The sequence below is a fragment of the Aureobasidium pullulans genome, assembly GCF_000721785.1.
Source record: "Aureobasidium pullulans EXF-150 unplaced genomic scaffold scaffold_31, whole genome shotgun sequence".
Lineage (NCBI taxonomy): Eukaryota > Fungi > Ascomycota > Dothideomycetes > Dothideales > Saccotheciaceae > Aureobasidium > Aureobasidium pullulans.
The window spans coordinates 112,740-131,008 of NW_021941051.1; the positions used below are offsets into that span (position 1 = coordinate 112,740).

The 18,269-nt window shown below is 51.7% G+C and overlaps 7 protein-coding genes across 7 annotated transcripts; 4 read left to right on the top strand and 3 right to left on the bottom strand.

The window, feature by feature from the left end:
* Positions 1-161: 161 nt before the first annotated feature.
* Positions 162-4,341, bottom strand: M438DRAFT_283321 (RNB-domain-containing protein; the record flags this gene model as incomplete). Its single annotated transcript, XM_029901377.1, has 3 exons — positions 162-201; positions 254-4,169; positions 4,245-4,341. 3 exons carry the CDS (start codon positions 4,339-4,341, stop codon positions 162-164), a joined length of 4,053 nt encoding a protein of 1,350 aa, XP_029755799.1.
* A 161-nt stretch (positions 4,342-4,502) lies between these two features.
* M438DRAFT_349536 (uncharacterized protein) lies at positions 4,503-5,502 on the bottom strand. The gene has a single exon (XM_029906419.1). The coding sequence runs from the start codon at positions 5,096-5,098 to the stop codon at positions 4,577-4,579; it is 522 nt and encodes a 173-aa protein (XP_029755800.1). The 5' UTR covers positions 5,099-5,502; the 3' UTR covers positions 4,503-4,576.
* A 124-nt stretch (positions 5,503-5,626) lies between these two features.
* M438DRAFT_305908 (GLE1-domain-containing protein) lies at positions 5,627-7,917 on the top strand. The gene is made up of 2 exons (XM_029902243.1): positions 5,627-7,010; positions 7,077-7,917. Exons 1-2 carry the CDS (start codon positions 5,997-5,999, stop codon positions 7,818-7,820), a joined length of 1,758 nt encoding a protein of 585 aa, XP_029755801.1. The 5' UTR covers positions 5,627-5,996; the 3' UTR covers positions 7,821-7,917.
* Positions 7,918-8,116: 199 nt separating this feature from the next.
* Positions 8,117-9,756, top strand: M438DRAFT_369320 (WD40 repeat-like protein). The gene is made up of 3 exons (XM_029908101.1): positions 8,117-9,024; positions 9,075-9,543; positions 9,604-9,756. Exons 1-3 carry the CDS (start codon positions 8,143-8,145, stop codon positions 9,723-9,725), a joined length of 1,473 nt encoding a protein of 490 aa, XP_029755802.1. The 5' UTR covers positions 8,117-8,142; the 3' UTR covers positions 9,726-9,756.
* Positions 9,757-10,196: 440 nt separating this feature from the next.
* M438DRAFT_369321 (uncharacterized protein) lies at positions 10,197-12,108 on the top strand (the record flags this gene model as incomplete). Its single annotated transcript, XM_029908102.1, has 4 exons — positions 10,197-10,445; positions 10,498-10,608; positions 10,656-11,230; positions 11,280-12,108. The coding sequence occupies 4 exons, from the start codon at positions 10,197-10,199 to the stop codon at positions 12,106-12,108; spliced, it is 1,764 nt and encodes a 587-aa protein (XP_029755803.1).
* A 422-nt stretch (positions 12,109-12,530) lies between these two features.
* M438DRAFT_378081 (Prefoldin alpha subunit) lies at positions 12,531-13,141 on the bottom strand (the record flags this gene model as incomplete). Its single annotated transcript, XM_029908774.1, has 3 exons — positions 12,531-12,592; positions 12,646-13,035; positions 13,111-13,141. The coding sequence occupies 3 exons, from the start codon at positions 13,139-13,141 to the stop codon at positions 12,531-12,533; spliced, it is 483 nt and encodes a 160-aa protein (XP_029755804.1).
* On the top strand, positions 13,111-15,758 carry M438DRAFT_143722 (P-loop containing nucleoside triphosphate hydrolase protein). Its single transcript, XM_029898915.1, has 2 exons — positions 13,111-13,288; positions 13,346-15,758. The coding sequence occupies exon 2, from the start codon at positions 13,350-13,352 to the stop codon at positions 15,597-15,599; it is 2,250 nt and encodes a 749-aa protein (XP_029755805.1). The 5' UTR covers positions 13,111-13,288; positions 13,346-13,349; the 3' UTR covers positions 15,600-15,758.
* Positions 15,759-18,269: the final 2,511 nt, after the last annotated feature.

Below are 18,269 nucleotides of genomic sequence, written 5' to 3' on the forward strand. Positions count from 1 at the left end.
AAATTAGTGTTCATGGGCTTTTGTGGAATTCTTTTTGATACATATGCAAGAGTGCCCTGTGTAAGTAGCATCAGGCAAAGGTATTGATGATTGCATCAGAGCAAGCGTACAATGTCTTCGTACTCGTTCCAAGCTTTGCAAAGAGGGCATCAGCCAGTCCTTTACAACGCGTAGGGGTTGAGGGATCTGATGGTCAAGCATCTGCAAAACATGTTAGTATCGTACGGTTATCTTTGTTGATGAATGAACTTACGGAGGACTCTTGGTCATGTCCGTCTTAAGGATGACCGGCACCCTCGACATCTCTCTGACGTCCTGGATGTAGTTGCCATCCGACTCGCGAAGGCTAAACAGCTTCAGGTACTTATCCTTGTTGCTGAGCTTGGCTTCAGGAGTGGTGTGGAGGATCTTCGAGTCAGACTTTGTGCGCTGAGGTCCATGTTGAGAAGAGATGCCGTTGCGAGTGGGCGAGGGTGGCATACTCTGAGTGTTGCGATCTGTGTTGAGAGACACGCCGGCAGCCTGTTCAGTGATCTCGGAGACAGCGTCATCATCGTCATCAAAGAGAGCATCAGCGTCGTCAGTGGAGATGGTTGCGGTCTGCATTTGCTTGCGCTGAGCCTCTTCTTCCTTGGCGCGAGTTGCAGCAGAGTCGCGGGCAGCTGCGGCGGCGTTCCAGTTGTTAGCCCGGCTAGCCTTGGGTTTCTCGTCCTCGGGGACGAAGGCCGAGGACGGGACACCCTTCTCCCAGTAGAGCTCAAGCAAGCGCTTGTTCTTGTCGAACTCGGCCTTCTTCAGGGGAAGCTGGTCGCAGTGTACGCGCTTCTCAAAGCCATACTCGGGAATCAACACATCAAAGGCTGATTCGTAGACACAAAGAACGATACCCTCGCTGATGAGGTCGCCACCAAGCTCCTGACTCTTTCTGTCAAGTGCGCGGCAAGACTCGATGTGAACACTCTGTTCCTGTGCAGCGTGAGCCGAGTCCTTCTTGGTGTTTGCGGTCTCGGCAGTCTTTGCCAAAGCTTCAACATCCTCGGTGAATTCCACGGCACCGTTGGTAAGGACGTGCTCGAGTTGACGGTGAACAACGATATCAGCGTAGCGGCGCGAGGGGTTTGTGAAGTGGGTGTACAAGGGCAGGTTAAGGGCGTAGTGGGGGTACTGGTCTGCAGGAGACTTGGAAGGAATGAAGTACTTCGCACGACGCATGGCCTTGATCAGAAGAGTCTCAACACCCTTGCGGACATCGGGATCTTCGATCTGGAAGAGACTGTTCTGCAGGGCGCCACTGCTGGAAGTGTCCACGTCGACGCCAATGTTGGCCATGCGCTCGCTCAAAGTCACCAAGCGACGGGGGTTGGGTGGAGCCTGCTTACGCAACAAGGCCTTCTCAGGCAAGCCAGCGAAAATCTTCTGAGCAACGAAGGAGTTCGTCTTGTGGCTCAATTCCTCGATCAACTCATGAGCAGGGGAAGAGTCGAATATGTTGTGCTCGACGGGCACGTTCTCGTCATCCAGCTGGTAGATCAAGCGGAGAGGTTGGTTGTTGGTGGTACCATCACCAAATCTGGCTTGACGCAACTTCTGAGAGATGCTGTGAAGCTGCTGGATCTGACTGGCACGTTCGCCTTCGAGGCCAGAGTTGCCTTGTCCGTTGACGATACTGTCGACCTGGTCGTAAGAGACCTTTCCAGTACTCTTGATGATTGCCTTGCCAATCCAGGTGTCCTCGTCAAGGACACGACCAGTATCAGGGTTGATCTTGAAGACGACACTGACAGTGTATCTCTCCTCACCAGGACTCAAAGAGCATATCTCGGAGCTGATTTTGGGAGGAAGCATCTTGACGGTGCGGTTCATCAGATAGACACCGCTACCGCGCTTCTTGGCCTCACGATCAACCATAGATGAAGGCTTGACGAAATGAGAAATGTCAGCAACGTGAACACCAATCTCAACGTGGCCATCGCTAAGAGTCTTGAAGTGAATTGCGTCGTCGAGCTCCTCGCTTCCGTTGGGATCGATAGTGAAGGTCTGCTCGTTACGGAAGTCACGGCGAGATTCCAGAGCGGCCTCGCCATCCTTGGCCACGGACCAGTCCTCGTAACCAACGTTCTTGAGGACAGCATCAGAGAAGTCGTCAGGGCCGAAGTTGTTGTCACGCAAAAGAGCATCGGTCTCCACCTTAAGGTCACCGGCATCACCCAGCTGCTCGACAAGAGTACCGAAGGGGTGAAGGGAGGTGATGGGCCAGCGCTTGATGCATGCGACGAAAATCTTGTTGGCGTAGTCCTGGTGCTTCTCAACAAAGTCCTTGGGTGCCTGCTCGGTAGGAATGGCGATCAGTGGCACACGCTTGTCGGTAGGCTTGAACCAAACAATCTTGGGTCTGTCCTGCTGTCTGTCTGGTTGGTTGCGCTGGTTTCCACCATCGCGACCCTGGCGCTCAGCCTCCTGTCTCTCCTTGGTGGCTTGACTGCTGGGACGAAGAAGACCAAGGGTACCAGAGAACATCTGACCAGCAACACGCTCGATGACGGCCACAATATGACCGGCGTAGAGGGGCTTCTGCTCGTCGTTGATTTCATCCTCCTCCATAAGGAGCAAGCTCTGACCTTCGACTTCAACGTCGTCGTTCTTCTTCTGGGTGGGGCGTTGCTTCAAGCTACCACGTCTACGGATACCTCCCTCGGCAGCGGAGGATTCCGGCTGAGTGGTAGCATCGTTGACAGCGGTCATGGACGTACCGCGGCTATCGGTCATGTCCTTGCGCTTCTTCTTCTCTTCCTTCTCGCGCTTCTGGCCCCAGACCTCGTCAACGTCAAGGAGCTCAACGGCAACAAGGTCGCCTTCCAAGGCACGGTTGCGGTCCTTGCTACCACAAATGAAGATGTCAGCGTCGAGGTCGTTAGTGGTGACGTAGGCGTCGCTTCTGTTCTTCTTGTTGACACGGAGGATACCTGCGACGAGCTGTCCATCGCCAAGCAGAGCGGGGAGTGTAGCCTGAGGCAAATAGGGGGTGAAGAGAGTCTTGCGCTGCTGCTGCTGTTGCTGCATGGTCATCTGCTGACCACCTTGCTGTCCTTGCAGGCCGGCGATTGGGGGCTGAAGTCCGGCGGCCTGGTAAGCCTGGATCTGAGCCAGTTGCAGAGCGTTCAAGTTTTGGGTAGCGAACATGTTCGGCTGCATGAGAACCTGTCCTTGAGGAAGCTGAACAAGCTGAGGCTGCTGGGGGAATTGGAAGTTGCTGATCGAACTGATCGACTGGCTGCTGACAGAGCCGCGTTGACGGTGGCCAGGCTGGAATGGCTGGGCCCCAGCGTGTTGGTTCATCTGGAAGTTACCCATGTTGGTAGCATGCTGTTCCTGGATGGTCGGCTGCTGCTGACGCCAGTTGCCATCGAAGTTACGTGATTGAGTTCTTCCATGACCCTGGCTACCACGGCGTTCAGGAACATTGTTAATCTCACCAGGGGGCGGGAACTGGAAAGCAGGGCCACCACGCTGATTTCTCTGATTGCCAACGGCCAGACTCTGACTACGTCCGTGTCCACCGCGACCGGAGTTACGTGCAGAGAAGTTGTTAGCAGGGGGTGGCATGTCATTGTTGGCATTACCGGGGCTCACGGAGCGGTCAGGGGTGGCACCAGCGGCACCAGGGATAGGGAACTGGAAGCCTGACTGCTTGCGCTTCTGCTCGGCAATCTCGGCAGCCTTCTTTGCTTCGGGCAGAGCGAGCGAGTGTCTTCTGCTGTGACCACTGCCACCACTGACTGAACCGCTGTTGCGGGGTCTGGGGTTGACATTTTCCGACTTTGCACCGCCAGGGAAGCTGAACTCCCCGAATGTACCGGAAGAACCGGCTGAAGGAGCAGGTGGGGGACCCATGGTCATGTTGGGCATGGCGGACTGGTTACGGCGGTGGCCTGCGGGCGGGCCCATAGAGCCGGGCAACTGCAGATGCTGCTGCTGCTGTTGTTGCTGTTGTTGGGGGAACTGGAAGTTGTGGTTGGGCATCTGGCCCTGCATCTGGGCGAATGCTTGGTTGGGTAGTTGTTGCTGGGGTTGGATCATGCCCAGGTTGACGTACTGTTGGTGAGTCGCGGCGATCTGCTGCTGTTGCTGTTGGAGAAGTTCAATCTGCTGAGCAAGAGCGAGTTGCTCCACTGTGAGAGTGTCAGAAAGGCCATTGCGATAGACAAGCGCAGTGGGGTCGAGAACGGGGTGGAAGGACAACGTACTCATTAGGGGAGTGAGCTCAGAAGGACTACGTCTGTGTGCAATGTGGAGGCGACGACCACCAGGGCCGGAAGGGCCATTCTGTCCGTGTTGGTCCATTGTCGCTTGGTCAAAAGGATGACTGGGCGGCGTGGAAGGATGGCGGAAGGATGTCAGACGACAGTGGTGGGGTGGTTGGCAGAAGCTTGATGATACTAGGCTATCTGCAGGACAGGCGTCAGAAATGAGTGCGGGCGCAACAGAGATGATGCAAAGGTACCTGACACGCGAGAGGGAGTGGTAGTTAACTTGAGCAGCTAAACTTGGTGATGTGGACCTCGGAGCTAGCGCAAAGCTATGACAACGACGACGACGGCACAAGTAGGAGCGAGTCTCTGTGAGTGTAGGTGGCAATAGAGTCAGGAAGAGTTGAGATGCCAGATGATGAGCTGCTTCTAAAGGAGGGCGGGTGCCACAAGCAAGATGATGGTATGGAGTGTAAGTGTGTGTTGGTGGTGTCTGTCGACGAAAAGACCGATGAAGCCTGGACGGGCTTCGGCTGACGAGCCTGAGAGGTCGTGCTTTCCCCAAAAGCAAGAAGCGTTGGGCGGGCGGGATCAAGGCTCTTTCCACTTCCAAGTCTCGAAATGATTGAAGAGACTAGAGAAGGCAGGCGTGTGTTACCGAAAGGGAAGGAAGGGTGGAAGGTGAAGGGTGGAAGAAGGTAGATATGGAATCCAGAAAAAGCACAAGGAGAAAGGCGGGAGGAGGTGTTGGACGTGGAGAGGGCTACAGTATTATCTGCGTCATGCCGCTTCGATTCGTGGACAGCTGGACTCCTTGGACAAAGACCTGCCCACGTTTGCGGGTGTCCCATCTATCTATTACACCTGAAGCACTAGACTCGTTGGTCTTCCCGTGAGCCTCCGTCTGCTTGGGCTGCACGTCAAATGTTCAATCAATCGGCATGATGCCTTTCATCCAACAGCAGCAGCATCCAATCTCTCGCTGCCCGGGCACTCTTCCCATGTGCTAAAGTTTGTCACTTTGACTCTGCATCTCAATAGTCATTTGGTAGGTTATTATCTATCAAATTGCACAATTCTCTCCAAGTCAGAGGCTTATCTGAAGAGGTCGCCTTACGTGGCCATTCTGCACGAGCTACTCCACCTCTTCCAAGAGTATCGTGCATCTCTACAGTTTCATGCGTGACAGACTTCCGTATAGCTGTGCCGCCAAGCGTGACCGGATACCAGGCCGTTTGCACAGCAGGATTACGCGATGAGACCTTTGTTAAACCTGTTAGACTAGGATGGATAAGAATAGCCAGGCGGATCGGTCGTATTGTCTGTGTGCAGACCCGGTTCTCTCATTCTATGATGCAACTTACACAATTGTGCCTCTTCAAGACGCCATTCTGCCTGGTATACATTGACATGAAGTGAGCAATAGCTTGAAGTCGGTCCTTCGATTCTTTGGTTCTGTCCCGCAGGCCGGAGTTTGGGAGCTTGGGCCTGATTCTTTGTCGCTTGCCGGCAAGGTTTCATGACTCGAAAAGCTGGAGCAGGAGCATCGCTTTGCTTGTGAACTTTTGATGCTTCGATAGCAGTTCGCGCCTCTACCCTTCACTGCTTTCTATGATCTTGAGCATGCCATTCACTACGACATAGTCACTCTTCCTTGCCTTGTGCTACAGTCTGAGGTCCCTTTCCTCAATTGCCGTCCCTTGGTCTTGAAACTCAAGCTTTACAGCCTTTCCACATCCCTATACCACAATGGCAACTCCTCGCAGGGAGCGAGCTGGCACAGCCAGTCCGGCGTCGCAAACACCGCGAAGCAATGTTTACGTTCAATCTAAGAGGAGCCACAATTCGCCTTATCGTCATAGTCCTCGTCGCTCCGAGGTACTAGCAGAGGAATTCGGCACGCTACACATCAACGAAGAACGCGCCTGGAGACAGCAACAGGACGAAAGGGACGCCGAACAAGAACGACTTCACCAACAGGCTCTTGCGCAAGCGGCTGCGGAACATGAACGTATCCTCAGGAATGCTATCGAGACTGCCGAGATTGAAGCCTTGAAGCTGGAACGAGAGCGCAAACAGAAAGAAGAGGAGGCACATCGCGCGCTCGAGGCTGAGCGATCCGCAAAGGCTGCGAGAGAAGCTGCTGATAGGCAAAGGAGGAAGGACGAACTTGAACGACAAGAGCAGGAGCAATTGAAGCGTGCTGCGGAGGAGAAAGAATTGCAGGAAAGGCAGGCGCGCCTTGCGGAACAGAGACAGAAGGATGAGGCAGACGCTTTGCGCAGGAATCAAGAGAAGGAAGCATCGGATCGCAAGGCAAAGGAAGAAGCAGACGCTGCCGCTGCAGCTGCAGCTGCTGCCACAAAAGCAGCGGCCCAACCAGCACAAGCACCAGTCAACGGACAATCACAAGCTCAGCCTCCCCAAGTTCAGCCTGCTCAGACTCTTGCTACCCAACCAAGCATTGCCCCTACGACCCAGCCTGTAGCACAACCCTCGATCCAGGCAGCCTCGACTACACCCTCCACAGCCACCACAACAGCAGCTGCTGCATCACCACTCAAGTCCACACCCGCGCAATTGGAAGCTCTGCACAAACAGTATCTCACTATTCACAAGCGTCTGAAGGAAGTGAGACGGAATACTCTGCAACAATGCAAGAAGAACCCTTCGTATGGCATCACAGACATCGGAGACTATCGTCGAAAGCTCAACATGCTGATGGGTCAATTCACTGTCGACAAAGTCAGCAATAGGGCAGTGGTAAGTTTGCAGTCTTATGGAAGGCTAAATCGACAGCGCGTTTACTGACCGACTATCTGTGCATAGGTCAAGAAGATATTAGAGCTTCTCGTAAAGCTTCGACAATTTACTGAACCGAGTATTGACATTACTCCTCTGCTTGCCATACCACCGGACAACGTGGAGAGACGAATGCCGGCACCTTTTGTTTACCTACTCAACCTTGTTGCCAAAAACGCTCTCAAACAGTTTTGTAACGACAATGTAGTGGTAGTCGATGCTGTTGCGATTCTCGTAGCTACGGTCTTCTCAAAAACCGAGTTCTTGTTCAACGACACGACTTCACTCCTCGATATTCTGCTTGCCAAATATCACATGGTCTGCCCAGTGCTGTTCGGCATATACGGCGACGAGACAACTCGTCAGGGAAGGGCCAGAGTAGGGTGGCAACTTGTCGACGACAGCTACATCGACGCCGAGCTTCACAAAGTCCGTATGACAGGTCTTGCTATAGGCTATGGGTGTTTATCCTTGCGAGACTTCAGCAAGTCGAAGATGCAAAACCCCTTCCCACCGACGAATTACTGGAGAGCACTGAGCTACTTTGCGAACACGCCGCCGGCCCAATTGCAACCAACACATTTCATCGTCCTTAGAGCACTGGTGGAAACACATGTTGAAAAGTTCTTGAAATACTACGGGCATGCGGGTATCGTGGCGTTGAGAAGGGTACTGGTGGAGCTTCCGAAGAACGCGCCCAAGAGTGCAGCCAAAGAGACAGTGGAAGTCCTTCCTCGTACTCTACAGGCGAGGATACATCTGACGTTGTAATGCTAGAGATGGATGTCTGCAGGAAGTTGGGATGAAGTAAATAATATAGCCAACTGAGCTTTCTTGTCCATCTATGCATAACTTTGTCTTATCCAACAAATACTCTCCACTGCAATAGTGCCTCTCATCATCCCAAACACAATCGGCGACGATTGAGAGAAGTCGAAGGAAGAAGGTGTACTCGAGTAACCATGGTTGGCAACCTCTTTCCATCCAATGATGAAATGTGGGGAAGTGAGGTGGTCGCGAGTGAGCGGAAGCTTCGAAGTTCGACAAGAAAGTTGCGCTCCAGGTCGCATCGAGACATCTATCAACCACAACCATGACAACGACAGCAGACTCAGTACCGGTGGATCTGGTTCACAAATCGGCCAAACGTACCAGAGAGATATTCGCCGCCGACTTTGGCGCACCCTCGGCGCTGGACAACTTCCCTCGACCTGCCATCGCTCCACCAGTCGCGTCGCCCGCAGAACGCGCCCAGAAGATCGCCCTGAGATCACGAATCGATAAAGAATATGCCGACGTAAAAGAACTACCTCCGGCCCTTGCGGCAAAGCAGAATGCTGCCGTATCACGGTCGACTCTTAGAAAGAAGCCCAAGACCGAGGAGCAGGCATCAAATCCCAAAATGGCAAAAATGATTGAGGGCGTCTCTGCGCAAACACCATCGAGCACTGCTGGAACTTCAAATGCCCTTGCCTTGCGCGCCAATGGTGCTGGAAAGCTGCCTCCTAATGCGAACGGGCCTACACCACAAAGGGATCTGCCTGGCTCTAGCATGGTGCGAAGAGATGTTGTAAGACAGCCACGCCCGGAGTGGAAGGCTCCCTGGAAGCTCATGCGTGTCATCTCTGGACACTTGGGATGGGTTCGCGCTCTCGCTGTCGAGCCTGGAAACCAGTACTTCGCTTCTGGATCAGGCGATCGCACAATCAAGATCTGGGATCTAGCTTCTGGCACTCTGAAACTCACCTTGACTGGCCACATCTCCACCGTACGCGGTCTTGCTTTCAGTCCAAGACACCCGTACCTATTCTCGTGCGCCGAGGACAAGAAAGTAAAATGCTGGGATCTAGAGACCAACAAGGTCATCCGCGATTATCATGGTCATTTGAGTGGTGTCTACACCTTGAGTCTACATCCTACGCTCGATGTCCTCTGTACCGGAGGTAGAGATGGCGTGGTCCGCGTTTGGGATATGGTGAGTCTGCCCTCCTCTATATCAAACGCAACGTGCTAATTCCTTAACAGCGAACAAGATCCAACATCCACGTGCTCAGTGGTCACAAGCAAACTGTCTCCGATATCGTGACCCAGGAAGCTGACCCACAGATTATATCGTCTTCACTGGATAGCACTGTTCGTATGTACGATCTTGCAGCCGGAAAGACTATGGGCGTCTTGACACATCACAAGAAGGGTGTTAGAGCACTCTGCACAGCACCTCACGAGTTCACATTCGCTTCTGCTTCAACTGGTCAGGTTAAGCAGTGGAAATGCCCGGAAGGTGCTTTCATGCAGAACTTCGACGGCCACAACGCCATCATCAATACCTTGTCGGTCAATGAGGACAACGTCTTGTTTTCTGGTGGTGACAATGGCTCGGCTGCATTCTTCGATTGGAAGACTGGCTATAAATATCAATCACTTGACTCGATTGCTCAGCCTGGTAGTCTGGACGCCGAGGCTGGTATCATGAGCAGTACATTTGACAAAACTGGTACGTCTTCCGCTTCAAGGCCATTATCACACTCGTATGAATTATTGCTAACTTATTCAGGGTTGCGATTGTTATCTGGAGAAGCCGATAAGACCATCAAGGTATGGCGTGAAGACGAAAACGCTACCCCTGAAACACACCCGCTTGAATGGAAACCCACGCTAGGAAGACAAAAGTTCTAAAGAACTCAGGAGAATCAAGTAGAATGGCGAGATAACGACGATTGATACCCACGACCTTACAGTAACCTCATTTTTGTTTGCCTTGTACATGCTGTCGTTCTTGTTTTCTGTGTTTTCATTATTATGGGCACGCTTTCTCATCAATGTAGACTCAGGGGCACAGACTCAAATCACAGCCGAGCTGTCAGTTTGCCGAGAGATCGTTTCAGCCAGCTACTCAAACACACGATGTTCTCTGGTGTTGGCATAATTGTCGAAAGGAAGATTCCACTTAGGAAGGCACATCGTGATTGATCGTGGGGCGACATGCAGGTTTCATGCAGCTTCCCTTGCGCTTGGATTTCGACCTTCTTCTCACTTGTTCCTTCACAACATCTCAATATCTGACCAACAATCACTTTCGCGTTTGCACGCACTATTTCCCTCCACCTTCTCAATCATTACTCAGATCACCTCACCACAACATCCACTATGCCGTCCAAACGCAACAAGCAACTTCCCTTGCAGCCGAAGTACAACAGACCCAATGAGCCTGTACGCATCAACGAAGGTCAAGCAGCGAGGGCTCGGGGCGACAAAGCTAGTGGTGCCTGGAGATTCCCAAAAAACCTAACCATCAAGAACCCGGCCCAGATCATTGCTACCATCAGTGGTGCTACGAATACGTCCATCTGGTACGATGAAAAGTTCGAATTCTTCTTTTGGGGTTCTCCTGATAATGTAGCTTGTTCACTACCTGCTGTTATGTCGATATGTTACTAACTTTTGTCAGGTGGCCCGCGCCAAAGTCGACCTTGAGACCAACATCATACAAGACAATCCGACATTTCAACATCGCTATCAATCGATTGGCCCCCCTCGCGATGCTCAATTCGAAGCAATGGTATGTGTAATTTGCAGCACACTGATCCTTTGCTGATTGGGTATTAGGGATCTTTTGTATGGCCATCCAAGGAATATTCGCCAGAGAAGGAACTGGGAGAACGCAACTTCGATCGTCTGAATCAGATCCGCCAGGAGAACAATTGTCATATCGAGTATGACGTCTCTCGTTCATCCTTCATCGTCAGAGGTAGCGCAGTGCGAGACGTGCAAGAAGCGCTTCTCCGCATCAAGGGCCTTCTTTGCAAGGTAGTTGCTCAAAGCAGTCCGATTCAGAGACTTTATCTTATCCAAAACGATTGCCCGACACTCAGTCTCAAAGACCACGCCCTTCCGCTGGTTTACACATCTGGCGGGATGCAGCAACCACGTTTTGGAAAGACTGCAAAGAGTAAAGACAGCATACTGAAGCAGGAAGATGTCCTGGTGAATGCCAGACTGATGAAGGATCGCGTTATGCAGACACTGAGCAAAGTTCATTGGCACCAAGGTCACATTGATTTCAGAGTCCACCTTGGTACGCTGGTCTTGCTGAGCTACAAGCCGTTCACGCAGATCAACCTGGCCGACTACAAGGACATGTTGGCAGATTCCTACAACTTCCGAGCCAAAGTCACCGAAGAGTAAGCTTGTACAATGCACGAGCGGAAACATTTGCTAATTTTACCTTAGACTTGGTGACAAAGAGCTTGAGAACAGCCTCCTCCACCGGTTCCTCAGCGCCACGGACTCACTCGATCCCTGCGACAGATTCACCAACGACCTTGCCGACACTAAGCCTGAGTACACGGCCTCAATCGAAGTCGATCTCAAAGACGGTCGTGGCAATGTATTGATCACAAAGAAGTGGCATCAGGACAACGGTACCTTCAGACAATCTGAACCCGAGTACAAGAGGCTGGAAGGAAATTTCGGCCGTACCAGGTTTCTCGAGGTGTGTGTGACGGACACGGTCACTGATCTCACCTGGCTACTCGACATCTCGGCGCTCAAAGTGCAAGAGTCTACACATCTTCCGCAATGGATTCGGGAGCATGGCGATTACTACGTCAACATAGATGCCGAGAAGGCCCGGCTCGCACACTCTTTTTGCGAGTTTGAGACCTTGGGGAGAATACCAAAACCTCTTCCCAACAAGAGAGCTATCAGAGAGAAAATCATCTGGAGGTTTGAGATGAAGGCACCCTACATCGGATACGAAGTAGAACTGGCCAAAGTGTTCAACAAGGGCTACACACCTACACCGGGTGCGGTTGGAGGCAGGGAAGCAGTCACATGGTTCGAGGAGCGCTGGACTGTCGATGTCAAGCATCGTCAGTGGTCCACTCAACTTGCTGAGAACCACGAGCTTCGTGTTGGTAAGGGCGCGGAGTGGAAGGCGGACATCCAGAGCTGGTTCCCAGTGGACTCGGACGACAGACAGGAGAAGCTCAAGGGTCATATTGTGCTTTTGCAAGTGCTGCAGCGCGTGCAGGACATAGTTACTGGAAGAAGTCACTGAGTGCGGATGACGATTTGAAGACGAGGCTCTGGTTTCATTGCATTTCTTGACTCTCTCTCTTGATAGCCCAAAGGTAATTTGACGGCACAGAAGGTTGATCTGAGAAGTGCATCTCACGTCGCCTGTACTAGACTAGCCACCACAATCCACACGCATATGTTAGTCTCTGCTAGACTTGTGCATCTTCAATAATAAGCCCGTGAATAGTGAGGAGCCTGATGCTCAGTTGCTTCTCTGAGCAGTTTGTTCCTTCTCATCAAATGACGCGGCAGCGCTCGGGGGCGATTCCCATGAACTGATGGTCTTGCGTGGGTTTTCCGTTCTATGAACTGTATGCCGAGAATGTGTCTTTCCTATGCGTGGACGGCTAGTCTGCTGAGAGTCACGAGAGGTAGGTATTCATCAATCTCAGAGGAAGCTGTTTACGACGAGGCCGATGCGCTACCAGAAGCCTGGTTGCTCGCGAGAACCTTCTGGCGCATGACTGTACTTGTGTCAGCAGTGTCCATTCCATTCGAACAGCAATCGTGCACTCACCCTCCTCGATCATTCTCAAGTTCTGGTTCTTTCCCTGGACAATGGTCTCGAGATCCTTGACATTCTTTCCCAACTCTTCAGCCTTTGTCTCGTAGAACTTCTTTGCCTGCTCGGTGGTCTTTTCGACGTAGAATCCGGTTCCGACGTCTACTAGGACGGTCTCGGTGCTTGCGAGTGTGCCAGGGACGTAGAGGGAAGAGGTCAGAGGAACCAGTAAGGGCTTGTCGGCGACCGAGTTTGCGACACCGGCGACAATCGATGCGATGCAGTCCTTGAACTTTTGTTGAGCGGCGCGCAATTGTGCGTATGAGTTGGTCAGGTGCTGTGTCTCCTCATCGAGCTGTTTCTTGACTTGGGAGAGTTGCTGTACAGAAAGTGATCCGAGGTCAACTAGAAAACACCGTCGCAATTAGTCTTCCTTGTCCTTTCCGACTCCCCAAAGCATTAAGATAGCCATTTACGCACTCTGTTGACCTTGCTCTGCGGGTTTCGACATCTTCTAGATTGGTCGTGATATTTCCAGCTCTGACGTTTGGAAGCAACACCTTCAAAGTTCCCACCCCGCTGGCGCATACAAGTCCATTTTCGGCTTTGATTGCTTCCATCACGAAGCCACGCGACAAGGCGTGTTCTATCCACACGCGTGCGTCTCGAACGACAGCAAGGGTTGATTTATACAACTGACGGAAATCACATCCAGAAACATGGCTCAAAAACAAAGACGCACGAGAGCTGAGCAGGCACGGCATTTCCTTCAAGGCGGAGGTGTGCTACGAGAGGATTCGGACGATGAGCTCGGTACTGAGGATCTCCCCTGGGAATGGATTTATGGACCAAACAAGGCCATTATCGGAGCTCGCATGGGTGACTTCGAATGTCACATTGGAGATACGGTTCTGCTGAAAGCTGCCGGAAACGAAGCTTGGGTCGCCATTGTTCAGGACTTTGCAGAAGGAGAAATTGAAGACGATGATGGAGAAATGATCAATGATATGAAAGCTTCCTTCCTATGGTTCTCTTCCGAAAAGGAAATCGTCAACAAATCAAAAAAGAGACACGACTTTCTGGAGAACGAACTGTACATCACTACTGGATTGGACGAAAACTCATTGAAGACTATCAATGGCAAGGCTACAGTTCTCTCCGAGGAGGGTTTCAATGCAAGATTTCCAACCGGCAAAATTCCGAAGAACTCGAAAGACTACGGCAAGATCTTCATTTGTCGAAGAGGCTGTAACACTCGCACAACCACCTACACCGATGAGTTCATTTGGGAGGACGTTTATCGTGGAGTCGAGGATCTCCAGTCTCTTTGCGAGCTGGTCGACAGTCAAACAGTACGAACTCGCAAACGTAAATCCACTGCCAGAGCAACAATGCCAGGAGACTTGGACGAGTTCGTGATACCTGACGATGAGGATGGCGAGACTGCCACACCGAGGAAGCGAAGGAAATTGACCTCTGCGACACCAACATCAAGAAGCAAGCATCCCGCACCTCGCAAGCTCACAACTCCTACACATCGCCGTATAATTGCGAAAAGGCCTCTGGAGTTCACGCCTTTGGGTACTCGCATGCTCTCCCCTTCTCATACTACTGCTTCGCCACATCAGCTCGCTCGCAGCACGTTGCACGTGTCCGCCGTACCAAATGCACTCCCTTGCCGCGAAGATGAGTTTGGTGAAGTCTACGCACATCTCGAGACTGCCATTTCAGCAGGTACTGGATCCTGTATCTACATTTCTGGCACTCCGGGCACCGGCAAGACAGCAACAGTACGAGAAGTTGTAGCCGCACTAAATGTAGCAGTGTCTGCCGACGAGCTAGATGATTTCGTTTTTGTCGAGATCAACGGTATGAAAGTCACAGACCCACATCAGTCATACTCTCTGCTCTGGGAAGCACTCAAGGGCCAACGTGTCAGCGCTACCCATGCACTCGAATTGCTAGAACGTGAGTTCAGCACACCCAGTCCGAGAAGAGTTCCTTGTGTCGTTTTGATGGACGAACTCGACCAATTGGTCACGAAATCACAAGGCGTCATGTACAACTTCTTCAACTGGCCTCAACTGCGACACTCTCGCCTAATCGTACTTGCCGTAGCCAACACCATGGACTTGCCAGAACGCACACTCAGCAACAAAATCAGTTCGAGACTAGGTCTTACGCGAATCACTTTCCCCGGCTACACACATCAACAGCTTATTAAGATCATCGAGAGCAGATTGGAGGGTATAGGACAGGTAGTAGTGGAACCCGACGCTGTCCAATTCGCCAGCAGAAAAGTAGCAGCTGTATCAGGAGACGCCCGCCGCGCTCTAGATATCTGTCGTCGCGCCGTCGAAATCGCAGAATCAGATAAAGCAGCCGCAGACCAGGCAGCTTCTGAACAGCCTACAGAAACCAATGATGATGAAACGGCAATAGTGCCGGCGAAAGCTGCCGCTGCAAAAAAAGGTGTCGTTACGATCTCGACTATCAAGCGTGCGATCAATGAGGCGACTTCCACACCGTTGGCATCATACCTACGCTCTCTACCCCTGGCTTCAAAACTCTTCCTCGCCGCCCTTTTAGGTCGCATCCGCAGAACCGGTCTCACGGAAAGCACGCTCGGCGACATCATCGACGAAGCCGCTCGCATGGCCGCTTTATCCTCTTTGATTCCTCTCCACGATATCCTCCTCGCACCCGACACTTTCCAACCTATTCCTGCTTTACCCGGTATCTCCACGCCTGGCAAACGAGGAAGAGCGGCAGGCAAGAAAGAGGGCAAGGTTGCGAGGATAAGAGGTATGGGATCAGCGGCGGAAGAACTGGCGGAGGCGGGTATTGTGGGGTTGGAGGTTAGAAGGGGTGAGAGGGTTGGTAGGGTGAGATTGGGTGTTGGAGAGGAAGAGATCAGAGGTGCGCTGAGGGAAGATGAGGAGTGTAGAGGTCTTGGGTTTAATGGGTAGATATTGTTGCTCGAGATTTTCAAAGCATGGTGTTAAGAAGACTGCATTTTGGCAGATTGATTCATCCATGGAATGAAACATATGTCAACGTACCTGTTAGCAGCGCAAAGCCGGAGAGAAATCCATGATTTCGCAGATCCTATCTTTTTTCCCACTTACCACCCACCTACTCGATCTATACTAAGCCCTGGTAGTCCTACAAGTACCATGAAATACCATCGTGTTACTTGAATAGCGCTGCTCGCTCTTGAAATCTCAATATCCATCCCTCCACCTCCCAAAAACATCGTCACACCTCCCACCCTGTCCCTTCCACCCATGACTCGCGCACTTTCCCTCCCACCCCTCACCCATCACCTCTCTCCCTCTTCCACCGGCAACCCGCGGAAAACAACCTCTCGATGCCAACACCCGCCAAGCGAAATCCCACCGCGATCCCAACGAAAGCTTTGCACGGGATCGAAAGATGTCGATTGTTGTGGTTGATATCTTTGGTGTACACTTCGTACTCTCTGTGTGACTAATTTTTGTATGTCGTGGTTGAAGCGTTCTCGGTAGGGCGTGTGTGGACGTTTTTGGAAAAGGGAAGGGGAAGGGAAAGGAAATGCTCGGTGGAAGGTGACGTGATGCCGAGGTCGGGGGTTTGGATGAGTTTGTGGGTTTGGGGTTTTGTCGGGATGGAAGGAAGAGTAGGTAGAGGAAGAGTAGGTAAAGAAAATGTAGGTGTGTGTTCGGTTGATGGAAAATGTGGGTTTTGAGATGTAGGAATTTTTGGTGGGTTGAGAAGTTTGTACATTGGTGCTCCTGCTATGGTATTGTGATGCTTGGTAATTATGTAGGTAAGTTGATCAAGTTATCTCCTGCGCATTACTACACCGAATATTTGAACTATCGGTCGCGACTACAATCCACAGAGTATGATTGAGACATGGCATGGTGATATCCCTAGTGTTATCAGATCTGTACGAAATACCAATCCGAGGTTGTAAGAAGGGATGCTCAGTCAGTATAGTTATGAGGTAAATGCCATCTTCATCCTGTCATGAGGTGCCCGACATGTAGGTCCAAGGCGTACTTCAAACTGATAAGAATTTCATCGGAATATAAGAATCAGAGACCTAGATCTTAGCCTGTCACTTCACCACGCCCATAGCCTAGAACTGCATGTTGCTATGGTTTCTCTCTGGGCAACGGGGTCGCTCTTGTCGGCGATGGTGGTCATCAAAGGCTTTGAATTCTCATGTATGCTTGAAGGATGTGCGAGGTCGAGGTCGAGATTAAGGCCGCGATCAGAGTGCATTTTTATGCTTGCTGATAACCGCGGGAGTCGTGTTGTCAGACTCGGCATGACAACAAGGGGCTGTAAGAACCGACCATCACTGTTCTAGAGTTATACGCTGCCCGTATGCTAGACTTTGTTACGCGTACAGCACCAGAATTGCACGATTCTTGCTGTGTTGGAGGTGGTTTCCAGAGAGGCCGCAACATACAGCGCGTCTTTGTGGACACCTAACCAATCTCAAAAACACTGTACATTTCTACAGCCCTGCATAAATGCAGGTGTGTTTGCAGAAGATGGGAAAAGTATACCGAGAACACGATTACGCGAACCAGCTGGACGACGCAGTATCTCGGCCATATCGCTTTGAAGAAGCCTCGCTTCCAGGTGGATTTGACGCTAGAGTCAGCAATAAGAGGAAAGGACGCAGGGCCACAGATGAGATTTTTATATGCACACACTCCCTGGCCGGCTCTCAGCTGTTGGAGATGAACTATTGGCATGTTGTGGTTGGCAGTGGCCCAAGAACATGTGGACTGAAGGTGAGATCAGAAGACATCGACGGTCCTCGTGGCCAGACGATAACTCCGCTCTAGTTGGTGACCTTGCTTTCTGCGCTCTTCATCCAATATGATATTGCTTCTTGTCGAGTCCAGTGAAAGCGACCGTCGTGAGTGACCGTTCATGTGGTTCCTCTTCGAGTAACGGCGGAGTCTCCTTTCCGTCCGAAAGAAGATGGATCGAAAGAATCGAGCTTGACATGGCGCTGCAGGAGCACCCCACGGTTCAACTCGTCGAGAGTTATTTGGCCTTGGGTCAAGAGTCGCTACTGCCAAGCAAGATGCTTCTTCTTCTTTGACAACATCCATGGAGATTCACAAGCTGACATGAGGGCTCCCGACAAATGCTGAACGTCAGTCATCCTGCCCTCAACGTCCATCGACTTCATCGGCATCAACACCGCGAGTCTCGCATGCACCGTTCCAATCCAATGCAGGAACTCGTTGAATTGACGAGTATACAAATCCAAGCTTCTGCAGCCACCACGGATACTGCGCAACTGCGTACAACATCGACTGCAATCACATCAGCTTCGCTCGAAACACCAAACAGCACTCGGCGCTTGAACGGCAAGAACACTCAATCAACCTCAAGGATCAACAGAACATTCTGCTTCCTAGTATCAAGGTCAAGAACATCATCGCCAACCCTTTACCGTTTTGTTCAACACTCGATCTCCATGGTCGACCGAAGTCATGCCTATTGAAGGCGACGGATTGCATCTCGGCGAGGTGGTTATTCACACAAACATGTCAAGCCGGCCGTCTTACATGCAACCACTGCCTGAAAATTGACAGGCAGCAGGGCAGGCACCCCAACCAATGGCGGGG

What these genes read in the sequence shown, in the direction of transcription:
- M438DRAFT_369320 (XM_029908101.1), top strand. Translation starts at nt 8,143, where the DNA reads ATGACAACGACAGCAGACTCAGTACCGGTGGATCTGGTTCACAAATCG. An exon ending in TGGTCCGCGTTTGGGATATG is followed by an intron (nt 9,025 to 9,074) that starts GTGAGTCTGCCC and finishes ATTCCTTAACAG; the next exon opens with CGAACAAGATCCAACATCCA. An exon ending in CAGTACATTTGACAAAACTG is followed by an intron (nt 9,544 to 9,603) that starts GTACGTCTTCCG and finishes TAACTTATTCAG; the next exon opens with GGTTGCGATTGTTATCTGGA.
- M438DRAFT_143722 (XM_029898915.1), top strand. Translation starts at nt 13,350, where the DNA reads ATGGCTCAAAAACAAAGACGCACGAGAGCTGAGCAGGCACGGCATTTC.
- M438DRAFT_305908 (XM_029902243.1), top strand. Translation starts at nt 5,997, where the DNA reads ATGGCAACTCCTCGCAGGGAGCGAGCTGGCACAGCCAGTCCGGCGTCG. An exon ending in AAGTCAGCAATAGGGCAGTG is followed by an intron (nt 7,011 to 7,076) that starts GTAAGTTTGCAG and finishes ATCTGTGCATAG; the next exon opens with GTCAAGAAGATATTAGAGCT.
- M438DRAFT_349536 (XM_029906419.1), bottom strand. Translation starts at nt 5,098, where the DNA reads ATGGGACACCCGCAAACGTGGGCAGGTCTTTGTCCAAGGAGTCCAGCT.